We start from the raw sequence: 25,961 nt of genomic DNA, 5'->3' as shown, positions 1-25,961 counted from the left end.
TAGCAAGTCCATATAATGTGAGGCGGCAAGTAGTCCTCACAGATAAGTTTTTGATGGACACCCCTGTAGTACTTTAAGTTTCGTCGAAGAGGGGGAAGCTTGTGAGATCGGTCATGAAGCCTTGCTAAAGAACATTTATATACTTTAAAATTTATCAATAGTCTACTTATTAATTTATTTCGAAGTTTCCAAATATTTTTGTATTCTAAATTGTTACCACCTTAGATTTTTTTTTTTTTTTTTTGACTTTAGTGCAATTTCATCGTCTAACCAATAAGAATCATTTAAAATAAGTGGTCTGAAACACGTGTAGGCACTAGGCACCATATACTCGATGGTAAAATGTATATGTAGTTTTCTTCTTTTCCCAAAACCTAACAAAAGATCAGTTTGTCAGGAAAGATGTAGTCTTCAATCGATTTTCAGACGTCACTAATACATTGTGCATGCATATATATATATATATATATATATATATATATATATATACATATATACATATATACATATATACATATATATATATATATATATATATATATATATATATATATATATATATATATATATATATATATATTATTACTAGCCAAGCTACAACCCTAGTTGGAAAAGCAAGATGGTATAAGCCCAAGGGCTCCAATAGGGAAAAATAGCCCAGTGCGGAAAGGAAATAAGGAAATAAATGAATGATGAGAATAAATTAACAATAAATCATTCTAAAAACAGCGACAACGTCAAAACAGATATGTCCTATATAAAATATTAACAACGTCAAAAATAGATATGTCATATATAAACCATAAAAAGACTCATGCCAGCCTGGTCAACATAAAAACATTTGCTCCAACTTTGAACTTTTGAAGTTCTACTGATTCAACTACCCGATTATGAAGATCATTCCACAACTTGGTAACAGCTGGAATAAAACTTCTAGAATACTGTGTAGTATTGAGCCTCATGATGGAGAAGGCCTGGCTATTAGAATTAACTGCCTGCCTAGCATTACGAACAGGATAGAATTGTCCAGGGAGATCTGAATGTAAAGGATGGTCAGAGTTATGAAAAATCTTATGCAACATGCATAATGAACTAATTTGAACGACGGTGCCAAAGATTAATATCTGAATCAGGAATAAGAAATTCAATAGACCGTAAGTTTCTGTCCAACAAATTAAGATGAGAATCAGCAGCTGAAGACCAGACAGGAGAACAATACTCAAAACAAGGTAGAATGAAAGAATTAAAACACTTCTTCAGAATAGATTGATCACCGAAAAAGACTTTCTCAATAAGCCCATTTTTTTGTGCAATTGAAGAAGACACCGACCTAATGTGTTTCTCAGAAGTAAATTTGCTGTTGAGAATCACACCTAAAATTTTAAAAGTCATACAAATTTTAAGAAACATTATCAATACTGAGATCTGGATGTTGAGGAGCCACCCGACCATCCTTGACTTACTTACAATCATACTTTGAGTTTCATTACGATTCAACTTCATACCCCATAATTTGCACCATGCACTAATTTTAGCTAAATCTCTATTAAGGGATTCACCAACCCCAGATCTACCTTCAGGGGATGTTATTGATGCAAAGAGAGTAGTATCATCTGCATATGCAACAAGCTTGTTTTCTAGGCCAAACCACATGTCATGTGTATATAGTATGAAAAGTAATGGGAAAAAGAACACTGCCCTGTGGAACACCGGATATCACATTCCTATACTCACTATGGTGCCCATCAACAACAACTCTTTAGATCTATTACTTTAAAAATCAATAATAATGCTAAAAAACGACCCACCCACTCCCAACTGTTTGAGTTTGAAAACAAGGGCCTCATGATTAACACGGTCAAAGGCAGCACTAAAATCAAGGCCAATCATACGAATTTCCTGACCACAATCAAGGAAATTTCTGTACAGCATTGGAGATTGTAAGAAGGGCATCACATGCTCCAAGACCTTTACGAAAACCAAATTGCAAACTAGGGAATAGATGATTACCTTCAGCAAACCTATTAAGACGTTTTGCCAGAAGACGTTCAAAAACTTTAGATAATAAGGGAGTTATGGAAATTGGGCGGTAATCAGTGGGACTTGAGCTACCACAAACACATTTACATAGGAGTAACATTACCAATTCTACAACAAGTGCTAAAAGCTCCTCTCCTTGCTAACTTGCGCAAAATAACAGATAACTTTGGAGCTAAGAAATCTGTCGTCTTTATAAAAAACAAAGGAAAAATGCCATTTGGGTCTACACCTCCATAAGCATCAAGGTCCATCCACAGAGCTTTAATTTTACGAGATCGAAAAGCTAAACTAGTTAGTTTAGCCTCAGGAAAACATGAATGAGGAAGTTCAAGTTTTTCATTACTCTGTTTACTGTAAAAAAAACATCAGCCAAAAGGGTTGCCTTTTCCTTTGGACAGTGAGTGACTGAGCCAAATGGTTTAAGTAAAGGAGGAACTGTTGCATCTACACCAAAGAGTGCAGATTTAAGGGTAAACCACCATTTATGTTCCTGAGCTGTACCAGAAAGGGTTTCTTTTATGATTAAATTATACTCCTTTTCAGTTGAAGCATAAACTCTATGAGCAAAAGCTCGAAGCTGAGTATAGTTGTTCCAGGTCAAATCTAATCTGTTACCCTTCCAAAGATGATAGGCCTCCTGCTTCTCCAAATAAGCACGTCTACAATCATCATTGATGCAGCTGTGCCTAGGCCTCTGCAGGACAAAGGCCGCATAAATGTCTTAATTTCTGTCAGAGGTTTGGTCAGTTTTCATCACCACACTGGCCAACTGTGGATTGGTGATTGTGAGACTTTTGTTTGATCGCTAACAGCAAACCAACCTAGTATGCCTGGACCCCGCTAACACAATTTTGTTGATCATGGCCATACGCAAACCCTTTCACTACGTTACGGTATCCGCACTCAGAAAGGATATATATATATATATATATATATATATACATACATATATATATACATACATACATACATATATATACATACATATATATATATATATATATATACATACATATATATATATATATATATATATATAAACAATGACATTTTACATATTACATTATATAATCTACAAATGCATATATATACATATGCACTTACATACAATTTGGTACACCCCTTTCATAAATAATTCCCATAAATCGTTTAAAGAAAGCTGGTGACACATCACTTCATACCGATCATACGAAAGGCAAACTAACCACACATGTTACAAGAGAATTTACCGTTTATGATATAAATTATTTCATGACGGTAAACTTTCATAAACCTGAAAACCCCACAGGATAGAGAATGAAAAAAAAAAAAAACAAGAAATGAAAAATAAATCTGAATTGATCATAATTTACCTTTTTCGCTCTGTTCACAAATATCGGTTGGTGGAGAAACCGATGAATTAACAGTTCGGTTAACAATTGAACTTGAGTACAGTCATTATCTAACAATTGACGCCTTTGGAAAATTAATAAAGAGATATATCAAGTCTTTCGCCGTTTTGAGAGAGAGAGAGAGAGAGAGAGAGAGAGAGAGAGAGAGAGAGTTAACAATTGAACTTGAGTACAGTCATCTAACAATTGACGCCTTTGGAAAATTAATAAGAGATATATCAAGTCTTTCACCGTTTTGAGAGAGAGAGAGAGAGAGAGAGAGAGAGAGAGAGAGAGAGAGATATGCCGGAGGAATGATGACTAGCTAAGAATCGTTAATGTGAACGTTGCAGCTTCGTGGATTTGTCTTTCGTTATGCTCAATTTGATATCAAATGCAGCAGTCTTTCTCTGAATATTAATATTATTAGTGAATTTATCAAAGCCCTGTAATCACCCAAGAACAAAATATGTCTAGCTAATAGTTCTAGTAACTGTCATCAGTGCACTTTGTTGGTTTAAAATGTATTATTTTTTCATTCTATTACCTTTCTCAAAAAAAAAAAAAAAAAAAATACAAAATGGTTGGTTATCATTAGAAAATATTTTCATTTAAAACAAAAATGTTAGTGACAAGCATTTTCTTCTAAAAAGCCTCCTAATGGACCTGAAACATATTTTTCAGAAAATTACTTTAATGTGTTACTTTTTATATGTAAATTTGTATATATAACTCTGTATTTGTAATCTTTCATTTAAAAGATATGAGCTTTGTACAATAAACTTTAGTATAGAAATTAGAATATTATGAACTGAATGTAAAGTTTAACTACTGTATAATTCATCAATAAAAGAAAAAGAAAATCTTTACAATAAGAAATTACTGCACTATCTCCTGAGTAATAAAATTCAGATTTTGATGTAAAAATTTGAAAAAGCTCTGCTTGCTCGAGTCAACGAGAAGAAATTCATAAAAATTTTATGGTCTTTTGTCCTATTCTTTACAATAATATCTTTTATTGATTTCCTTATTTCATTTCCTCATTGGGCTATTTTTCACTGTTGGGACCCTTGGGCTTATAGCATCTTGCTTTTCCAACTAGAGTTGTAGCTGAGCTATTATTATTATTATTATTATTATTATTATTATTATTATTATTATTATCATTAATAATAATAATAATAATAATAATAATAATAAAGCAATCATGATAGAATAATCGCTTTAACTCAAGAGGTTCGAAACGACAAACCGGTCAAGGGTCGTGTTACTCTAAAAACACAGCAGTGGCAGAGGGAAGAGATAGGAGGGTGGGGGGGGGGCCCTTGGTGTTTACAGATTATAACATAAACATCACATGCTCCTTCCTCAGAAATTCTAGATTGGTGAAGGAACTACTTGAAAGGCCAAGGAAATAATGTGTTACTCTATCCAAAAAGTAGGAAAACTGTTAAAGCAAAATATTATAAGAATTATCTAATTGGTACAGTTACTTTTCATTAAAGATCCTACAACATAAATGAATTATATCTATACAGACAATTAACTAATCGGCGTAGATATACAGAAATGTTATCTAATTTTTTCATCACTTTCATAAAAATAATTTCTTTCCGTTTCGAAATCGAAAGTAAACCCTCAGAACCAATTCATTGAGGAAATTGCACAAAAGGCCATAAATATCGACATTCGAAGAGAAATTAAAGAAAGTAGAAATGCAAAAAGTGAAAGTCAAGGAATTTTTAGACATCATTACTGTCATCTAGTAATGTGATACTTCTCCCGGCCTGAAATTTCATTTAATATATTCTAGTGTACCTTTTTACCTTATAATCTGCTTGAGTTATCACAGACTTCTTTCTTTCCTCCTGTGCTTATGTAATATGATATATATATATATATATATATATATATATATATATATATATATATATATATATATATATATATATATAAATATATATATATATATATATATATATATATATATATATTTATATATTATATATATTATTACTAGCCAAGCTACAACCCTAGTTGGAAAAGCAAGAAGCTATAAGCCCAAGGGCACCAACAGGAAAAAAAAGCCCGGTGAGGAAAGGAAATAAGGAAATAAATAAGTGATGAGAATAAATTAACAATGTATCATTCTAAAAACAGTAACTGCGTCAAAACAGATATGTCCTATAGAAACTATTAACAACGTCAAAAACAGACATGTCATATATAAACAATAAAAAGACTCGTGTCAGCCTGGTCAACATAAAAAACATTTGCTCCAACTCTGAACTTTTGGGGTTCTACTGATTCAACTACCCGATTAGGAAGATCATTCCACAACTTGGTAACAGCTGGAATAAAACTTCTAGAATACTGTGTAGTATTGAGCCTCATGGTGGAGAAGGCCTGGCTATTAGAATTAACTGTGTATTAAATGTGCATATATATATATATATATATATATATATATATATATATATATATATATATATATATATATATATATATATATATATACATATAAACCATATATCATACACTTCTTAATATCTGGATTCTTCCTATCTCGGAATCAGAGACCCAAGGGGGAATAAAACTTAATGATAATAGCTTCGGGCCGACCAAAAGCTATCATCATTAAGCTTAGTCTCCCTTGGGTCTCTGATCCCGAGGTAGGGAGAATCCACATATTAAGAGGTGTATAATATATGGCTTATATGAATATGAAAAACACGAATAAACTTCCGAAAATTATCATATATATATATAAATATATATATATATATATATATATATATATATATATATATAAATGTATATCTGTGTATATATATATATATATATATATATATATATATATATAATTGTTTTCCATAACAAAGGGGTGGCCCCAGAGAAGAACAACGCAAGTCACTGCCACATTCAAACTTTGGTTGGTGAATTGGGGATGAACCTTATGCTGAGTGAAACTTCCACAATATTACGCTCATCAGCAACGTGTCGAATATTCCTACACAAGCTACCACTCTCTTATCTATCAATCCCTTTTGTACATTTTATATATAACAACGCATCTTCGTTCCCTATAGTTTATCTTCAAGTCCATCTATAATGCAACCATTTCGAGGCCTTCCTTTTCTCCTACCTGCGAGCCCTTCTAAATTCTACATCCTTTACACCAACCTACTATAATCCTGCCTCCCGTTGAGATACAACGGCTAGAGAGTTATTGAGTCCTTTGACTGGCCAGACAGTACTACTAGTTACGGCTCATTTTGTCTTTGCCCACACATACACCAAATAGCCTGGCCTTTTTTTTCACATTCTCTTCTGTCCTCACGCACATAGCACTGAGATTACCAAACAATTCTTCTTCGCTCAAGGAGTTAACTACTGCAACGTAATTGTTCAGTGGCTACTTTCACCTTGGTAAGGATAGAAGAGACTCTTTAGCCATTGTAAGTAGCTCTTCTAGGAGAAGGACACTCCAAAATCAAACCATTGTTCTCTAGTCTTGGGTAGTGCCATAGCCTCTACAATATATCATGGTCTTACAGTCTTGGGTAAAAGTTCTCTTGCTTGAGGGTAGACCCGAGAATGCTGTTCTATCATATTTCTCTTCCTCTTTTTTTAAGTTTTTGTAGTTCATATATGAAAGTTCTAATTTGATTTTACTATTCTTTAAATAATTTATTTTGACTGTTTATTAATTCTCTTGTAGTTTATTTATTTCCTTGTTTCCTTCACTAACTGGGTTATTTTCCCTGTGGAGCCCTTGGGATTATAGCACCATGCTTTTCCAACTAGGGTTATAGCTTAGCTTGTAATAATAATAATAATAATAATAATAATAATAATAATAATAATAATAATAATAATAATAATAATCATAAAATTAAAAACAAATAAAAATAATAATAATAATAATAATAATAATAATAATAATAATAATAATAATAATAAAAATAATAATAAAACGACTCGATCATAAATACTCTGACCCATCCTTTCTCTTATGATAACGTTTCAACTACTGCATACTCTCCACGCTTCTCACCCTATCAATTCTTCTTTTTACATATGAAACAAACAATTAATTCTATCACCTATATTCTTTATTCTCCCATTCACATTCAATATGAAGGATAGTCCTTTAACACATTTCCACCTTGCTTCCTCGACAACTCAATATTACTAATCTTCTTGGTCCTACAGTTCTATGACTTGCCTCTTTTCCCATCTTGACATTCATTATATTTATTCCAATAAACCTAAAGAAATCAAATGTTTCTATTCTTACACCATCTATACTAATATTATTTACTTCATTTTCCTCATATTAGTTAAACTTATTAGGTTGCTCTTGCTCATTTCTACTTTCAACTTTCTCCTCTTGTGGACACTTTCAAACTCTCTTCCCAGATTATGTGGTATGTCTTTACAATCAACAATCAGCACAGTATCATCTGTACACAAAAGCATACCACACCAGATTCACAACCTATTTTCTCATCCTAAAACTTTACATCTCTCTGACCTCTAACAACAATAAATCTACGGAGATTTTGAACAGCCACGGAGACTATATTCTTATCCCAGACCCACTTTTACATCAATGTAGACACTCTCCATCAGGAACACTCCACTACTCTCAACAACACAAATCTAAAATATCAAATATCATCACCCTCCATATTGCCTCTTTCTTGACCATATTTTAAGTTTCTCCTCGATTATTGCATGTATCATACAACATTTTCCCTTTTATTTGCAAACGTCTCACATAGCTGGTTCATAACAATCACTTGATCAATGTGCTTTATATATATATATATATATATATATATATATATATATATATATATATGTATGTATATAAATATACATATATATATGTATATAAATATACATATATATATACATACATATATATACATATATATACATATATTATATATATATATATGTATATATATATATATATCATATATATATATATATGTATATAAATATACATATATATATGTATATAAATATACATATATATATACATACATATATATACATATATATACATATATTATATATATATATATATATATATGTATGTATATATATATATATATATATATATATATATATATATATATATATATATATATATATTGGCCCCAAAGAAAAAAACACAAAACACTACACATTTGTTCTTTAAATGCGGAGTCATAAAAGTACACTAGTGTGCAGTTAAAACTTACACCACATTAACTACTTACACACACAGAAAGTTCATACTACACACTGTATCAATTACTCTTATCTTGCACTCAATCTAGATTCTTCACGCAATTATCCCACCTTTGGCGATTCTTCATTTCCTCCTATTCCCAAGCATTTCTGAATTATACACACTTTTCACTAATCTATTGTGGTACAGTCCATCTCAAAATACCCTGATCATCTTTAAACCTATGATAAATCTTTGAACAATTTCTTAATATCTTCCCATGCCTCACCGTTCCCAGCCTGCATACACCAAATAAACTACAAAATAGCTCATGTCAATAACTCTAACATTTTCTCTTTAATTTATACATCCAACCCTCACTTTCAAAAAAAGAAAGGAAGACTTGGATCGTCAGTCCTTTTAAATTTTCCCGACTTGACGTCTACAGAGTTCAAATATCTTCCCAATCTTTCGTACATATCCTGCTACCTTTCTTACTTTGCCTATTCAGTAACGTAAGATACACTTAAAAAACCTAAATTTTAATCCGAAATACGCCGTTAAAATATACTGTTCTCAGCCGTATTTTAGTAAAATACAGGAGACTGTAGTTTTTAGCCTACTTTGTTATTATCTTATACGGGTTGGCAACATTTATTCCAGGATTTTTACCGTTTTTTTTTTTTTTAATGAGGCAAAGTTTTGACATTGTACGTAATAAGATGTGTGTTACCTTTAGTTAGATAGATAGATAGATAGATAGATAGATATGTGTATGCGTACAAGTATAGGAGTTTCTTCTGTTTAAGGCAATAAGACTAAAAATAGATTTTCTTTTCGAAAATTCAAGGGCCTCGAGCTAGTATTACAAAGTGATTCAAAGGTTATAAAAACATTGTCTAAGAAAGCTATCTAATCTCCAGCCTTCAAACACTTCGCAAGATATATGCTTTTTATATTATTGTAAAATAAAAATATAGACCACTGTTTTCCAAGATTTATAACTTTCTATCTTTACTCTTTATCAAGATAAAGACAGGTTCTTTTATCGATCCTTCTAGCATTGCTTACTTCGGGACTGGGCTGTAAAAATTACCCCAGATTTTCCGTTTCTAAGTTTCATTTACATCTTTACAAAAAAATAAAAAATAAAAATATTCATCACGCATCTAAACAGTTGAGTTACTCTAAACATTGAGTGAGCATTGAACAAGAATGAAAACGTGTGAATAAGTAGTAATAATATTTTCAAAATGGCACTAAGTAATGTAGGAAGATGTTGGATTAATTCCTATTGCAGATCCACGCTTCCGTTTAGTTATCTTAGAAGATTAGTGGACATCTACAGCAATTGCAATGTCAAGCGATCGGTTCCTTGTGGCGAAAAATTCTTAGGACCCATTTTCTGGAGGAAAAAAGAACACCATAGTTCTCCCCTTGGACTAGGAAGGGACTTTCAATCATGATGCCAGGACTACTGGTACAATCAACGAACCCCTTCACAATATATATAATGTATATACATATATTATATATATATATATATATGTATATATATATATATATATATATATATATACACACATATATAGTATATATAATGTTTAAAGGTTTAATAGACGCTCAACTTCTGGTACAATCAACGAACCCCTTCACAATATATAATGTATATACATACATTATATATATATATATATATATATATATATATATATATATATATAACACATATAGTATATATACTGTTAAAAGGTTTAATAGCCGCTCATGAATGACAGAAACATGGGACAGTGACAATGTCCCAGCAAGACAATACTGTAGAGACTGACCATATATACATATGATCAGTGTCCAAGTCCCCCTCCGCCCAAGCTAGGACTAGGGAAGGCCAGGCAATGGCTGCTGATCCTCAGCAAGTAGACGTATAGGGTACCCAAAACCCCCCACTCTTATATTAGTTCACAAGGATGTTAAGGTTGCAGACACTACTGTACAAAAAACTATCAACCTTGGGCAAGACTCGAACTGCTGTCCGGCGATCGCCAGGCAGGGATGTTACCAATAGGCCACCACAACCTGTATTTACAGTATGTATATAACCATATATACATACAATATATATATATATATATATATATATATATATATATATATATATATATATCTTAATGTCGCGAAAGGGTTTGTGTATCGCCATGATCAGCAAAGTTTTATTAGTCAGGGCCGCCCATACTAGGTTGGTTAGCTGTGAGCGATTAGACTAAATCCGCCGTGTCCAGCGTGGCGGTGAAATTGGACAAACCCCAGACATAACTAAGGACATGTTTGCGTCCCTTGTCCGGCAATGGACTACAAATCTTGGTATTTCTGTGTGTGTGTATATATATATATATATATATATATATATATATATATATATATATATATATATATATTTATATTATATATATATATATATATATATATATATATATATATATATATATATATATATATATACACAAAAGAGATATCAACCTTCTGGTTATCAATACGATTTTTTCAAGTGCGGTTGCTAGTCCCCACCCTCACCCACGGATATTCAAGGAGCTTACATGCTATCGGCGTTCGGTGTTTGTTGGTAACCATCCCAAGCACCATCTAATCCCAACGTTTCAATATAACTTTTTTTTATGATATCCTCAATTTTACCAAAATTCTCCCTTCCTCTATCCATTACCCTTCAATGTTGCGGGAAATATAATCTTACATGAACCCAATTCCGTTCTTAATATTCCTTATCAAACATTAAATTACATACGATTATGAAAGATAAGATGAACAGGTTCCACTGAAGTTGCAGCTGTTTATGGGAAGTGATATCAAATTTCGATTGGTTGTGTTGGGATTTTTATTTTTAAATGATCATATAACATCTTTATCTATAAGAAGGGATGTAACAGTTGTCAGAATTGTCAATTCTACTACTACTACTACTACTACTACTACTACTACTACTACTACTAATAATAATAATAATAATAATAATAATAGTAATAATAATAATAATAATAATAATAATAATTGTAATAATAATAATATGCTAGTGTTTATATTTAGCACTTTCACAACAAGCATTTATGGGAAGTTAACAAGTGAGATGAAATAGAAAATATTTTGTTCCCTCAAAATCACACTAAAAAATATAGTTATTAACTACAAGAAAGTATCGGTAAACACTGATTAAAAAGAGTTAATGGCACTAACTTTCTATCTTGAGAATAGGGATATAAGACTACAATGAATGACGTGACAAAAAACTGATATCAACAATGAACTTAAAGTTACAGGAACCAATACAATGAATATTGAAATTTCAGGTGTGGCTTGATTTTCCCAGTGGCATGAAAGGGGCAATGTTGTCCACAAAAAAAAAAAAAAAAAAAAAAAAAAATTGATGACCCGTTTTTGTGTCTGACCTAACCCATCGATCTCAGGTAACTATGCATATCTAGACCATCATCAGCATTCCAAAACAGTTCCCACCTCTCTGACACCCTCCCCTTAACAACAACAATAACAACAACAACAAATGAAGGCCTTTCCAGTTCACTGCAGGGCAAAAGCTTCAGACATGTCCTTATTCATGTCTGGGGTTTGGACAGTTTTCATCACCACACTAGCCACTACTATATATATATATATATATATATATATATATATATATATATATATATATATATATATATATATGATTGTGGGAGACTTTAATCTGATCGCTCATAGCAAACCAACCTAGTATGGATGGCCCTAAATAGTACAGCTTTGCTGATTATGGAGATATACAAACCATTTCACTTAGTTAAGGTATATATCCCCTTTCAGAAAGGGGACCCTTAACCTACCCTGGCATAAATGCATGACAAAAATATGCTCAAGATTAATTTATATAAGTGATTTACGATTCATCGTTTATGCTTTTTAGGACGTAGGACTCGGCGTTAGGGTCTGGGCGACCACTCAGCGCCAGGATACAACAGGGGGATACTCCCTCAGTTCTATGAAAAAAAGTTGAATGAGGTCGGATAATATACCCTATATAATAAGGAGTACGTGCTGGATATATATATATATATATATATATATATATATATATATATATATATATATATGTGTGTGTGTGTGTGTGTGTGTGTGTGTGTGTGTGTGTTTTTCCGGTCACGCTAGAGACATGGCTAACGTATTTGTCTCTCCCCGTCCCTCTGGTAGGGGAATGAGGAGTATACCCAAGTGAGAGGGGCTGCGTGTGTGTGCATATCTACCTAAATATTTAGACGTTTTTAGATGGTCGCGTACACTAGTATGAAAAGGGGGCGAGAAGATAAGGCAGATACGGGGTCAAGGGACGATGCAGATACTAAACAACTGAAATAAATTCAGTTCAGTGAGTCTGTCTTTGTCACATATGCGTCCAATCGACGAAAAATCCAAATAATTCTTCTCTGATATTCTTAAGTGGTACAACATTACGGCATTCAACATTTGTCTTACTATATCAGTTTGAGTACCCCTTTAGCATGGTCAGTTATTGAATAAAGATAAGACTTATTTTCGGAAAGATTCATCACCCAATGGTAAGAATATCTTGCGTTGCATAATTCTTGAATTTGTCTTATCAGTTCCAGAAAAGGTGGTATTGTCATCTTTCTCATGTGATGTTTGTATACGAGACCTTGGGCTAGCCGCGTTCAGCAACACAATCAATAAAAAAAAAAAAAACTATTGCCAACTTGCATAAAGTAAACAGTGTCCGAAACTCATATGTCTAAGATAATTAAAAAAATTTAATTATGATCTCCACATAAAAACAGCCGTTAAAAAAGAAATCAGCGAGGACGCCGGATGACATATCGTCGCCATATTCCACCGATAAAAAACCTGCCTTCCCGATTATGATAACATCCAAACGCTTAAGGGTTAAAGTCGAATGTCATCGAATCTCCCGGGCTGTTAATGTGGGTCTTCCTTTTTAAAATACCAACCGTTGCAGGCATCGCGTTACCCGGCTAACTTGCCTGTTCCAACGCACGACCCACGCAGAGTAGACGTTTTAAATCAGAGCTCTCACGTCTGGTAAGCTTCTCATGTCATATTTGGTACCTTTGATACATTTTTCATTATTATCAATATTATCTAAATGTCATTTGCTAACTTTTTGGCAGTAAGCTTTTCGAATTTGGCCTGTAGATTCGGCTGAAAACTATCGGCAAGTCGATACGAGTAGAGAAATATTGACCGTGGATATTCTCGATTTAAAATTCAGGATATTTGGCTGGAGTTGGACGGCGGGAATATTTGCCGAGATTAGATAAATAAAATTCCAATTTAAGGACATTCTGCTATTTGAAAACGTCTTTTCATTTGCTCAAAAAGGACACAGCACAGGCTGAGAAAGCCGTAATCTGCACCATGACACCTGCTGCTCGAGGTCTTGAGTTGGCAACTTGTCATTTAACCCAGGAGCCTCTTGCTCAGCAACTTTTTTTTTCTCTAACTATAAACATACAATTACATCTTATTCATTTACATTATTTGCGTAATTATTCTATTTATAAAAATATAAAAAGTATAACAAAATATAGATATGCACTAATTTTTACAAATATAAATCAAAATAGTCTAAAAATTCTTTTGTTACGTACTTAGATATATTGTTTGTATATCTACATTTGATATACATCCTTTGAGATTCTAATTTATTTTTTCAAGAAAAATATTACATCGTGGCAGCTATTGTTGTGTTTATTACACATCCATAGACAGTACAAATTTAGAGAAAGTGGGCGGGTTTAGAAGTCACTGATACTTGTATGATTGTGTTGCTGTGTCGCTTGATTTTGCCAGTCTCCGCTCAATCTGCTTGAGACAATTACGAAACTTTTAGACAGTCATTGTACTGAGGAGGTATAGGGCAACCTATATATATATATATATATATATATATATATATATATATATATATATATGTATATATATATATATATATATATATATATATATATATATATATATATATATATATACATGTGTGTGTGCACAGTGTGTATATGAATGTATGTGTATATATATATATATATATATATATATATATATATATATGTGTGTGTGTGTGTATGTATATATGTGTATATATGTATATATATATATATATATATATATATATATATATATATATATATATATATATCTTGCGTCACAGAACTTCAATTATAAGAAATATTTGGTGATCGACCTACCAAACATGAAGTTATGTGAAATAGTAGCAAGCGTTCTTTTCTTTATCTACGTTCATTAAAGACATAAATGTGGTGATAGATATGATTTTAAAAGTATCTTTATTAAAGTGTAAAATGAATGTTTCATCGTAAAAATTTCTAGTCATTAACTTATTGTTTCGATTGAAAATATTCACGGAGTTATTTGACCGATTAATAATAAATCCCTTTGTACAAAGAATAGTTTGTGGCTGTATTTAAAAACCGTGGGTATTACCTATACCCCCAAAACAGTATAATAGTAAAAACGGGAGATTTGGATTATAAAAGGTATTATTATCAATAATAATAAATGCTGCAACTCTGACTGTAAAATCACCATGCTCAATGCCCAGGCCCCCAAAATAGGATAGCCTATATACAAAAAACACATGTTTATATCAGATAGATAAAAATATTAAAGTGATAATTAACATAAATCATAAAATGAGACTTGTGTTGACTTGCCAAATACCGCAATAAAAGAAATACTAAACTACTACGGCAATTTATTTATAGTTATTGAAGCCTTGAAATAGGCAATAGGTTAATTCTGTCATTACTGAAATGACAAAGTATTTACCAGTAGAGATATTTTTATTAGATATATTCTTGATATATGTACCGATTTGCTCTTATAATTCAAACAGAGTTCATAAAACTTGAAATAATTCTTTTCCCTTGTAAACGATAATAAAATTACACAGTATCGTCACTAATGAACGTGATCGTAATATACTGGCTCGAGCCTGACAAAGGATGAAGGGACACTTGAGATGATATTATTATCATTATTATTATTAGTATTACTTGCTAAGCTACAACCCTAGTTGGAAAAGCAAGATGCTGTAAGCCCAAGGGCTCCAACAGGGAAAATAGCCCAGTGAGGAAGGGGAATTAGGAAATAGAGAAAACAAGAGAAGTAATAAACAATTAAAATAAAATATAAGAATAGTAACATTAGAGTAAACCTTTCATACTTAACTATAAAAACTTTAAAAAACGAAATGAAGTGAAAGAACATAGAACAGTGTACCCTCAAGCAAGGGAACTCTAGCCCAAGACAGTGAAAGACCATGGTACAGAAGCTATGGCACTACACAAGATAAGAGAACATTGGTTTGATTTTGGAGTGTCCTCCTCCTAGAATAGCTGCTTACCATAGCTAAAGTGTCTCTTCTACCCTTATCAAGAGGAAAGGGGCCACTGAACAATTACAGTGCAGTAGTTAATCCCTTGAGCAAAGAAGAATTGTTTAGTAATCTCAGTGTTGTCAGGTGTATGAGGACAGGGGAGAGTATTTAAAGAATAGGCCAGACTACTCGTATGAGGACAGAGGAGAGTATGTAAAGAATAGGCCAGACTATTTGGTGTGTGTGTAGGCAAAGGGAAAATGAACCGTAACCAGAGAGACGAATCCAATGGACTACTGCCTGACCAATCAAAGGACCCAATAACTCTAGCGTTAGTCTCTCAACGGGTGGCTGGTGCCTTTTTCCCTCCTAAGTCACTAATTGTTGATGGCACATCATGAACTTGATTGAGCATATCGCACGGTTACTGTTGCGGATGAATTGAAAATCAAACAATGAGAAATTACAAGAATGGAGAACCCAATAAAAGTGAAAGATACTTCTGTTGATATACAAGAAAGGCTACAAACATGACTGAAGGCGTCGCCCAAACTAAAACATACCGAGTGAAGTAACGATCAATAATCATATCTGATTCGTAATGGAATTTGGGTCATATTGCCTGGAGCCCTTTTCATTAACGAGGAGCACCTTGGGAACACCCTGCAGTTGCGTTAAAAAATATTGAACAGCATTAGAAATGGCGGAAGGAAGTGGGAAATTAGTCAAAGTAAAAGGTTTTAGACTGCAAAACCCGTATTTTCTCGGTCTGATCGTTCCCACTAAGCGCTGTATGTCTTACTGATCACAGTAAATTGGTTCTCACCAAGTATTCTGTGTTTGAAATACTGTACTTATACACAGAATAGGCTGTCAGTTTTTTTATTGGTCTAGCTTTCCATAAAAATTGTCGTTCCCTTGTAAAACGCACGTAAATATTGCCTAATTTCGGTACGAAGTTGATCGTTATCTATAGAAGCTAATCCTACCGAGGCACCTGCACCTTCCCATTGACTTGAGTGAAATATTGAAGAATTATGAAACACATTGAGAAGCAACAAGAATGCACTCACTCCAAATGGTCTATGGCAATTAATTACTAATATCACTGGCAATGCTCATTGCAAAATTTAATACCCGAGTGACGAAAGTAGTGACTAGTAACGTAACATGACTATTAAACATTTATAGGATGAAAATCTACGTAGGCCTAAGCTGGCCCAGAAAATGAACATTAATCATTTAGACACTGAGCTGAATACAGTTGATCGTGAACCAACAAAGACAAAATTTATGTAAAGATTGAATGAATATGATTAAATAAAACCTATATGTTCATACATACACGAATACTTGTTTGCTACTTATGCAGCCTTCTTACTCTAAAAACATTCAATATGTTCGATGTTGGTCTACTAAAGGCAAGTGACATTTTCCCTTTATGAGGCTAATATCAGAAGTTGTCCTTTGGGTTTTCAGGTAATATTTATGGTCCCTAGCCCACCTGCTTACGTCACCAATGTGCAGGACACCTAAGCCGCGAATGCGTCTGCCGTTTTAGTACTAACCAGACGAAAGTTGTTTTGGAGATTACAAAGGAAAGGTACCCGGTTGCCCTTTCTAACATAAATGTTGTGACCTCATCACTGCAAGAAAATATTCATAATATTTGGAACAATTGTTTACTCACCAAATTTGTCTTCATGTTCGAAATTCAATTTTTCCTGTGAGAAGCAAAATCATCACTTTTTTTCATTAAATTTATAAGGATTTGCCGCATTTTAATATTTCCTTTTCAGTGGGAAAATTGTCGAATCCTGTTCGTGAAATGTTATTTTCTTGTCGAATTTGGACGTTTACTTCAGTGTCCAAGTCTGGACTCTGGCACACTATTCGTAGGTAAGAATTTAGAGCTCGGTTCACAGATGGAAAAGCTTTCACTGGCGTTCACAATTTTAGTACCTTTGAGCTAGGAATGTGGAGTTTGGGGGTACACTATAGGTCTATTTGCTGTGTCATCAGCAGCGAGACTATAGGTCTATTAGCTGTGTCATCAGCAGCCATTATATAGCCGTCCCTGGTCATTAGGTGACCTTTAAACTTTAAAAATCTCGGCATAGTTTTCACGATTTAAGGTATATTTAACTTTATAAACAATTCGAGAAGTTCTAACTAGGCAAAAGGCACGAACACATGATTTCATTAACATATATCCTCTTAACAATTTCACTGAGAATTTCAGGTTCACCCACGAGCAAGTCTTTTCCTGTAAACTCATTTGTTTTCGTTGATAAGGCTTTTTCCATGAGAACCACTTCTCTTGTCTTTACTTAAAAGATTATACGGGGTATTTAAGTCACAAGATCGACAGCTTAACCACAACACTTCACTGGATATAGAAAATAAGCGGTTAATAATTCACAAGTTTTGCCTCTTGCACTGCCGAAGCTCTTTCAGTTACGACTTTGGTTTTCCATTTTCAATTAATTTGAACTTTTCGTTAGATAACGGTGTGGAAAATTCTCATGATAATTACTGTCCCTATTTGAAAAGTGTTAACTCTTTTATTTGAATAAAACGACAGAGGACACTCTTAATATTCACTACACGGCCAACACCGGATAACTACGGCAATTCAACGGAACTTCCGAAATCAATAATTCTTCTTCTGTCTTTATGGTCTGTTATAAAATGTGACTTGAAGCATGTCCACGAAACTTGGATAGGTTGTCACTCCACAAATATTGTAGATAATTGACGAGTTATATAAATCTTACGTGAATTGTTAATTTTGAATTTTTTACAAATAGATGAACCTTTATTATCTCATTCAAGATAAACTCAGCCTAACCTGCGTACGTAGACAGTACTTTGATGGCGTGTGAGTGTTTGAAAAATATGAACACACTAAATGAGAAACGATCAACTATGAAAATATATGTGTGGTTTCACGAAAACTAAAAGAAAAAGCTGTTAAAGTGGATGATATTTTCTTCCCCGTCATGCTAAAGTAAATTAACACAAGACAAAGAAAATTATTGGCTAAGAAAAAAAAAAACAGCAATGAAAAGACAAGGAAATTACAGACATAGGCAGAAGTAAAATGGGGTGGGGCGCTTGTAAAGAAATGGCTTCTGAAGGTCAAGAGTGGTACTAGTGATCACTTAAAAGATATAGATTTCAAAACTCTCTCTCTCTCTCTCTCTCTCTCTCTCTCTCTCTCTTGCCCTTAATATTACGAGAACAAACTTTTCATAGACTTTCCTTCCCCAAAGCGTGCAATTACCTTGTCCTTGAAGCACTGGTCATTTCTGGTTCCTGCAAACGCCCTGAAATGCACATTGACATTATTTGCCATAGGTAACGCTTTCTGGTTACATTATTATTATTATTACTATTATTATTATTTGCTAAGCTACAGCACTAGGTGGAAAAGCAGGATGCTATAAGCCCAGTGGCCCCAAATAGGGAAAAAAGCCCAGTGAGGAAAGAAAACAAGGAAAAATTCAATATTTTAAGAACAGTAACAATATCATAATAAATACTTGTTGGATTAGCCAGTGCCATTTTAAAATATAGTATGGCCTTGAGACCACTAGCATTAGAAATCGGAAACTGTCGAAGTGTTCTAGGCCTATGTTTAACAGAGTCGTTAAAAGGTCACTTCACCTGTTCCAGTACCACAACGTTAAACAGTGTTCTCCATATGTAATTAGAAACTCTTGAAAGGCCATCTTAATTACCCAATAGTAAGCACAAAAAGATAGTCACGACTCCATGATAATAGATGATTTCTAGCTTCTGCTGTAGAACAAATAATCTATGAAATAAATCCTCCTCTCGTGTTAAATAAATCCTAAGATAACCACTGGTAATCCATACTGTTTCCTTTAGGCAATCTTCGACAACCTCCAGCGTCTAGATTTAATGACATTAGACCTTGGCTTACATTCCACAAGTCAATTTTCTTGGACTTTGATACCTCTTTTTGAGAATCTCTGCAGCATATCTTATTAAGCAATCCTTCCTGTTTTAGTTACAGATCAGGATTTACTGTACTGGTTAAATCTAACGAGTTAGTTCTCACTAAACCATTGACTAGCGCTAGAATCTTAGGATTTTATCGATTACCAAATTTAGTTCTTGCAGATCAAGATGTAGACCTATATTGCTGATGAAATCTAATAAATTCTTTATTAGAGGATCGACTGTGAACAGATTATGTCTGAATCTTACTGGATTTAAGATGAAATCAATAAAATCTAGAGGAATTGAATCAGGCTATCCTTCCTCTGGACTTCAATAAAGATCATTACAAAAAAAAAATGATTACATTTTTTCATACCAATTACGAACACGTTTCCTAGATAATCATTTACGACCCTGACGACTTAGCCAGACTCGTGTACCTGGTTACTTAGTCAGATATGTAGGGTCGCAACGATGATGATGAAGGTTTTGGTGTTTTAAGCAAGCCATTCACGATCAGTAATTACTGAAGGAATTCCTTCAAACTTGGCAACAATGATCGTGAATGGGGTTGTTTGAGGCCTGTCAGTACAACTGTCAGTTACACTGATGAGAATCAAACTCTGCTTGATTTTGGAGGCGGGGCTAACGCTCACTGAAGGGAACATTGACCGTGAATGGCTACCAGTCAGTTAAGTTATCAGTGTGAACCGCATGGCCAGTGAGGAATGTTGGTGCAGAGATTTGAGTGAGGTTTAAGTAGTTAAGATGCCGGAAGATAGAGATTTTTGGGGCGAATTTTTTCAGTTATACAAAGAACAGCCATGCCTTTGGCAAATGAAGTCAAAACATTATCTGAATAAATAAAAAAAAAAAGAAGAGTATGGAAAATTAGCCGAAAAAAAATTAAAGAAAAGTATCCTGATGCAACCACACACTTAGTGAAGAAAAAAATCAACATCTACAGGAGTAATTTCAGGAAAGAAGCAAAAAAAATCGAAAATTCTATGCGGTCTGGAACTGGGGCAGATGATGTGTATACGCCAACTTGGACTTACTATGAAGATTTAATGTTTTTAAAGAAGTTTATTAATAGAAGTAATTTGGCCCCATATAGTAAGTCATAGCTGACTTCTTGGTCTTTCTGAAAACATGAGAAAATGCAGTTGTTTTACAGTGTTTAATAGTTCTTAGCAATCATATGTTTTTGAAAACATAATGCTCCTTCATTGCAAAAAAATTTCTAAATATTTCCCTTGAATGCAGGCTAGCTTGTGATGCATGTCTATCGTAACCTGCATTTAAGCTTACAAGATCATAGGTTGCCTCGTCCATTCTTAAATAATTAAGCCAGTCTTTTGGTTCAAATCTCAGTTCTTCCATCAAAAATATGTGTGATTTTAAATCCCTTCCCTGTAGCCAATCCTAACACCATTTTGATTTAGTCTTTCGTCGTTTCTTCAAAGTAGAATGCGCTGCAACAAGCCCTAATCCCATCAACAATAACTCATTATCACAAAAAATAGAGGAAGCCATTTCGATTGTCTAATCACCACGGTAGTCTATCCTACACTGATGAACGCACTGACCGTTAGTGGACGTCCTAGTTCTGACACTGAAGGAATTCCTTCAGTAATTACTGATCGTGAATGGCCGGCCTTATAGCCTGCCTAACTTTTGCTTCGACCAAATAATGATCAGAGATATCTCGAGCTACTACTCTCCCCATTATTACACGATCTTGCACTTACATTAAGTTTACAATATATAACCTAGCTATGTAGTTTATATATATATATATATATATATATATATATATATATATATATATATATATATATATATATATATATATCATCCTCATCATCATCAGCCGTTGCTAGTGCACTGTAGGACAAAGCATCAGACATGTAATTTCATTTATATCTGTTTATGGTCTTTCTATGCCCGTCTATAACTGCAAATTTTCTTAGCTCGTCAATTAAACGTCTTCTCTTCCTTACCCTGCTTTCTTTGCAATTTATAGGGACCCATTCTGTTATTTTTCGTGACTATCTATTATTATCTGCCATGTTCATTCCATGTCCTGCCCATCTCAATTTCTTCTCCTTGCATGTTTCTTACATCCTCTACAGTACTTGAGGTTGATCTAGTATCCATGTTGCTCTTTTTCTGCCTCTTAGTGTTATTCCCATCATTATTCTTTCCATATCTCTTTGAGCTGTAACTAGCTTACGTTCTAAGGCACCAAGTTTATGATGTAAAAGTTAATGCTAGCAGGACACATTTTATCAAATACTTTTCTTTCTAGAGAATTAGGCATTTTACATTTCATAATCTCATTTTGTTTACCAAAAGCTCTCCATCCCATGTTCATCCTTCTAATAATTTAGGTCCTCTGTCCACAGGAAACACTTACTGTCATTCCTAAGTACGTATATAAATAAATAAATATATATATATATATATATATATATATATATATGTGTGTGTGTGTGTGTGTGTGTGTGTACATGTGTGTATATATATATATATATATATATATATATATTGTATATATATATACATATATATTGTATATATATATATATATATATATATATATATATATATATATCACATTCATTCATCATAATTTCGGTTTTAAGCTAACTTTTACGGTTGTGGTTGCTAACTTCATACACACACACACACACACACACACACACACACACATATATATATATATATATATATATATATATATATATATATTATGCAGTGTGGTAATAAAGGCGTGCCTACTTGGTTTACAAAACCAACAAAGAGTAAGAGTGAAAACCCTCAAACCCTCAGCCTAACTTCCTATATTTCTAACCAAAGCCTCAACGAGCGTTTGCGTTATGTCTAGTTGCTTGTTAATGTCATGTTACGTACGCACTTACGTTAATGACCAACTTATATGAGTTACAGAAAAATACATATTTGATTTTGAAATCCGAGGAGAAAAGAGTTAGCTTTGGAAAGTCTATTGACGATCGTCTTAGGAATATCAATGTAATTATATTTGTATTATCAGGAGTGTTATTAATGAAGACAAAATTTAATTAATTTCTACAGCAATAAATATGTCTTTACAATACTATTTTAACGTTACATGTGGGTATCGATTAATCTTGCTTGTTCTGTTTTTCCCGAATAGGTATACTATCGTTAACCATTGTAGTAGTAGTCATAAATTTTGTTTCAGTATAATTCGTTAACAAAATCACATGTTTCGGATGTTTCCAGCATCCAGATGCAACCTTTTCACTTGGCTTCATTTGGCATAAAACATTTTCATCGTTTCTGTGTTGTTGTTTTCTTTTCATTCTCCTTTTTAAATTAGTGTATATACGAAAACATGGAAAATGAATAAAAACATGCTTGAGAGGGTACAGATGAATCGTCGCCTGTCTTGGATGTGGGTCTACCTTAAGGATAGACTTTCGAAATGGGCATGCGGTGTAACTTAATACTTACGGAAGATTCCTAACGTTCAAAGCAATGGTTTGGATAAGTTTTTTTTTTTTTTTTTTTTGAGGTCCTAAGTGTACAAAACTCATTTCTTTATAAAAATAGGAACTGAATTCCCATTCAAGAAGGATATACTTAAGTCCAACAAAACTTGCCTATTAAAACTGCCAAATAGTCCACTTCACTAAATAATTATATAGGATGACTTGGATGTTACGATCACGGTCCAAAAGTAGAAATTGCTAGATATTTAATTACTGCTATATAATTTGAGAATTTTTTTTTTTTTTTTTTTTTTTTTTTTTTTTTGTAAACATTAAAATTGACATAAAATTGATTTCGTGTATTACTTTGTCTCGTAAAATATGTGCAGGAAGAAAACTATTTTATATCTCCTAAGAATTTGATCATTGCATTTTCAATAATGATTATCGGCAATATCGTTTTTTTTTTCTGTTGTAATTAACAAACTAGCAATAAATGTAAGCTAACCCTTAGCATAGTCCCTTTTTAAAACTAACCACTGCATTCAATTTCCAGACTGAATAGGAAGCCATGAGTTCAGAAACACCTGTCATCAAGGGCTCCTGCTTCTGCAAGGGTATTCAATATGAAGTCCCATCTGGAACTGCCCAGTGGATCCGCTGTCACTGTTCCATGTGCAGAAAGCTGATTGGTGCTGACTTCTGCACCTTCTTGGCTGTGCCAAACGCGAAGTTGCAGATGAAGGCAAAGGAAACGATGAAGACTTACAGGAGCTCAAAGGAGGCAGTGAGGTCCTTCTGCAGCACCTGTGGGAGTTCTGTGTTCATGAAGTACGACATTGAAACCAACACCATTTGGATCAATGCTGGAACACTGGACCAAGAGATCCCAGTCACAAAGCCAACCCGAATATTTACAGACGACAAAGCCTTCTGGCTGGATACCATGAGTAGTGCTCCCCAGTCTGGAGATATATCCAACTGGGAGGTCGATTGCGCCAAGGATTTGTAATAAGCTGAACCTGAAGGCAAGGAAGTCCTCGTTCTCTAGATTATTTTGAACTTATAAGCCAAAGAGTCCATCTTCCCTTTTCATTTCATGGATAAGTCCCGTCTGCCTGCTATACAGATTATCAAAATACCATCAACAAATACACAGGAATTCAAGTTCCCAAATTGTAACAATTTCTAAAATTTCGTCCTAAAGTTTTGATAAAACTAAACTGGATCACTTTAAAAGTATGAATGCAGTAAGGATGATTCGAGATATTGTAAACTAAGTATGCTTATGTGAATTGATCTAATAGTGATAATAATTGCAATAATAATTACATTTCTAAAAACTAGTTATCCAGGTATAATAAAAAATTTAGTCTACAGAATCTTATCTCTCATTCCTTAAAATTATCATTTAGCAGATAATATGTAGATATATTCCTATGCTAAGAGTGTTCAGCCATGAGCCATCAGTGTAATGTAAAATGAAAAATATGTCAATTCCGTATTATAAACGAAGCACGCAATAATTATTTATTTGTAATAATTACTGATTTTCAGATTTACGATTGGCAAGTCATATAATATGATTATGAAAATATCACTTGTCATATATTTGTCTTAATTCGTTTCATTGCATTCTTAAAACCACTGGTTCAATGCTGAAATTTCAGCTTTAATCCTTTTAATTGTCCAGAGAGAAAAGTCACGCTTGAAAGGTTCTTAGAGGCCTGACATAATGAGTTCCCACTTAAAAGCTAAAAATCACAGCAAAAGAAGCCGGACAGCCCAGTAGGCAAGGATCAATAAATAGAGGAAAAATAATGAAAGAAAGTAATCCATCTGCGGTCTTATCGGGTGCTACAAACAGCTGCAGTTTAAGGCATACTGTAGGCAGTACTGCAGAAGGTGGTGTAGTGAAACTGTTCACATACCAAAGAATTAAATGAAAGCTTCCATAAACCTTAACTAGTGAGGCCATCTCCCACCTCCAGAGACCAGTTAACGTCACTGCTTTCTACTTGACTAGATAATCACTCCTGAACCCTTTATAGCCTAGATTGTGATTACAGACCTTATGTACCACTTATTCTCGTAAATAGTCTAGTATTTTGGCATTATAGATTATTGAAATTTTATTTCTTCTTTACCACTTCTAAAAAACAAAGATTAGATTCAAAAGGGTACCTTTAGTCAAAGTAAGAAATAAACTCAAGAAACAAGACACTTCATGCTAGACTACCATTAGGGATGGGGTCAGACTACCAAAACTCTAACTCAATGATGTGAAATGTCACAGACAAACTCTTACTACTAACTAGTAACTTAACTATTAACATTATATCTATAAACCCATTTTCTGATAACCGATAGAAACAGGCACGGGTGAACCTTTCAGAGAAATTTAATGATAAAAAAGATACTCTAATATCAAAATGTGATTTATTACACGTAGA

General features: G+C 33.3%; 1 protein-coding gene across 1 annotated transcript; it reads left to right on the top strand.

Moving 5' to 3' along the window:
- Positions 1–13,597: 13,597 nt before the first annotated feature.
- LOC137653306 (uncharacterized) lies at positions 13,598–24,908 on the top strand. The gene is made up of 2 exons (XM_068386676.1): positions 13,598–13,746; positions 24,065–24,908. Exon 2 carries the CDS (start codon positions 24,080–24,082, stop codon positions 24,518–24,520), a length of 441 nt encoding a protein of 146 aa, XP_068242777.1. The 5' UTR covers positions 13,598–13,746; positions 24,065–24,079; the 3' UTR covers positions 24,521–24,908.
- The last annotated feature ends 1,053 nt before the right edge of the window (positions 24,909–25,961 follow it).

This window comes from Palaemon carinicauda, chromosome 14 (genome assembly GCF_036898095.1).
Source record: "Palaemon carinicauda isolate YSFRI2023 chromosome 14, ASM3689809v2, whole genome shotgun sequence".
In the NCBI taxonomy this organism is placed as follows: Eukaryota; Metazoa; Arthropoda; class Malacostraca; order Decapoda; family Palaemonidae; genus Palaemon; species Palaemon carinicauda.
This window is presented reverse-complemented; position numbering and strand designations above follow the sequence as displayed.

Bases quoted from the DNA above. Each gene is read 5' to 3' on its own strand.
- LOC137653306 (XM_068386676.1), top strand. From the start codon at position 24,080: ATGAGTTCAGAAACACCTGTCATCAAGGGCTCCTGCTTCTGCAAGGGT.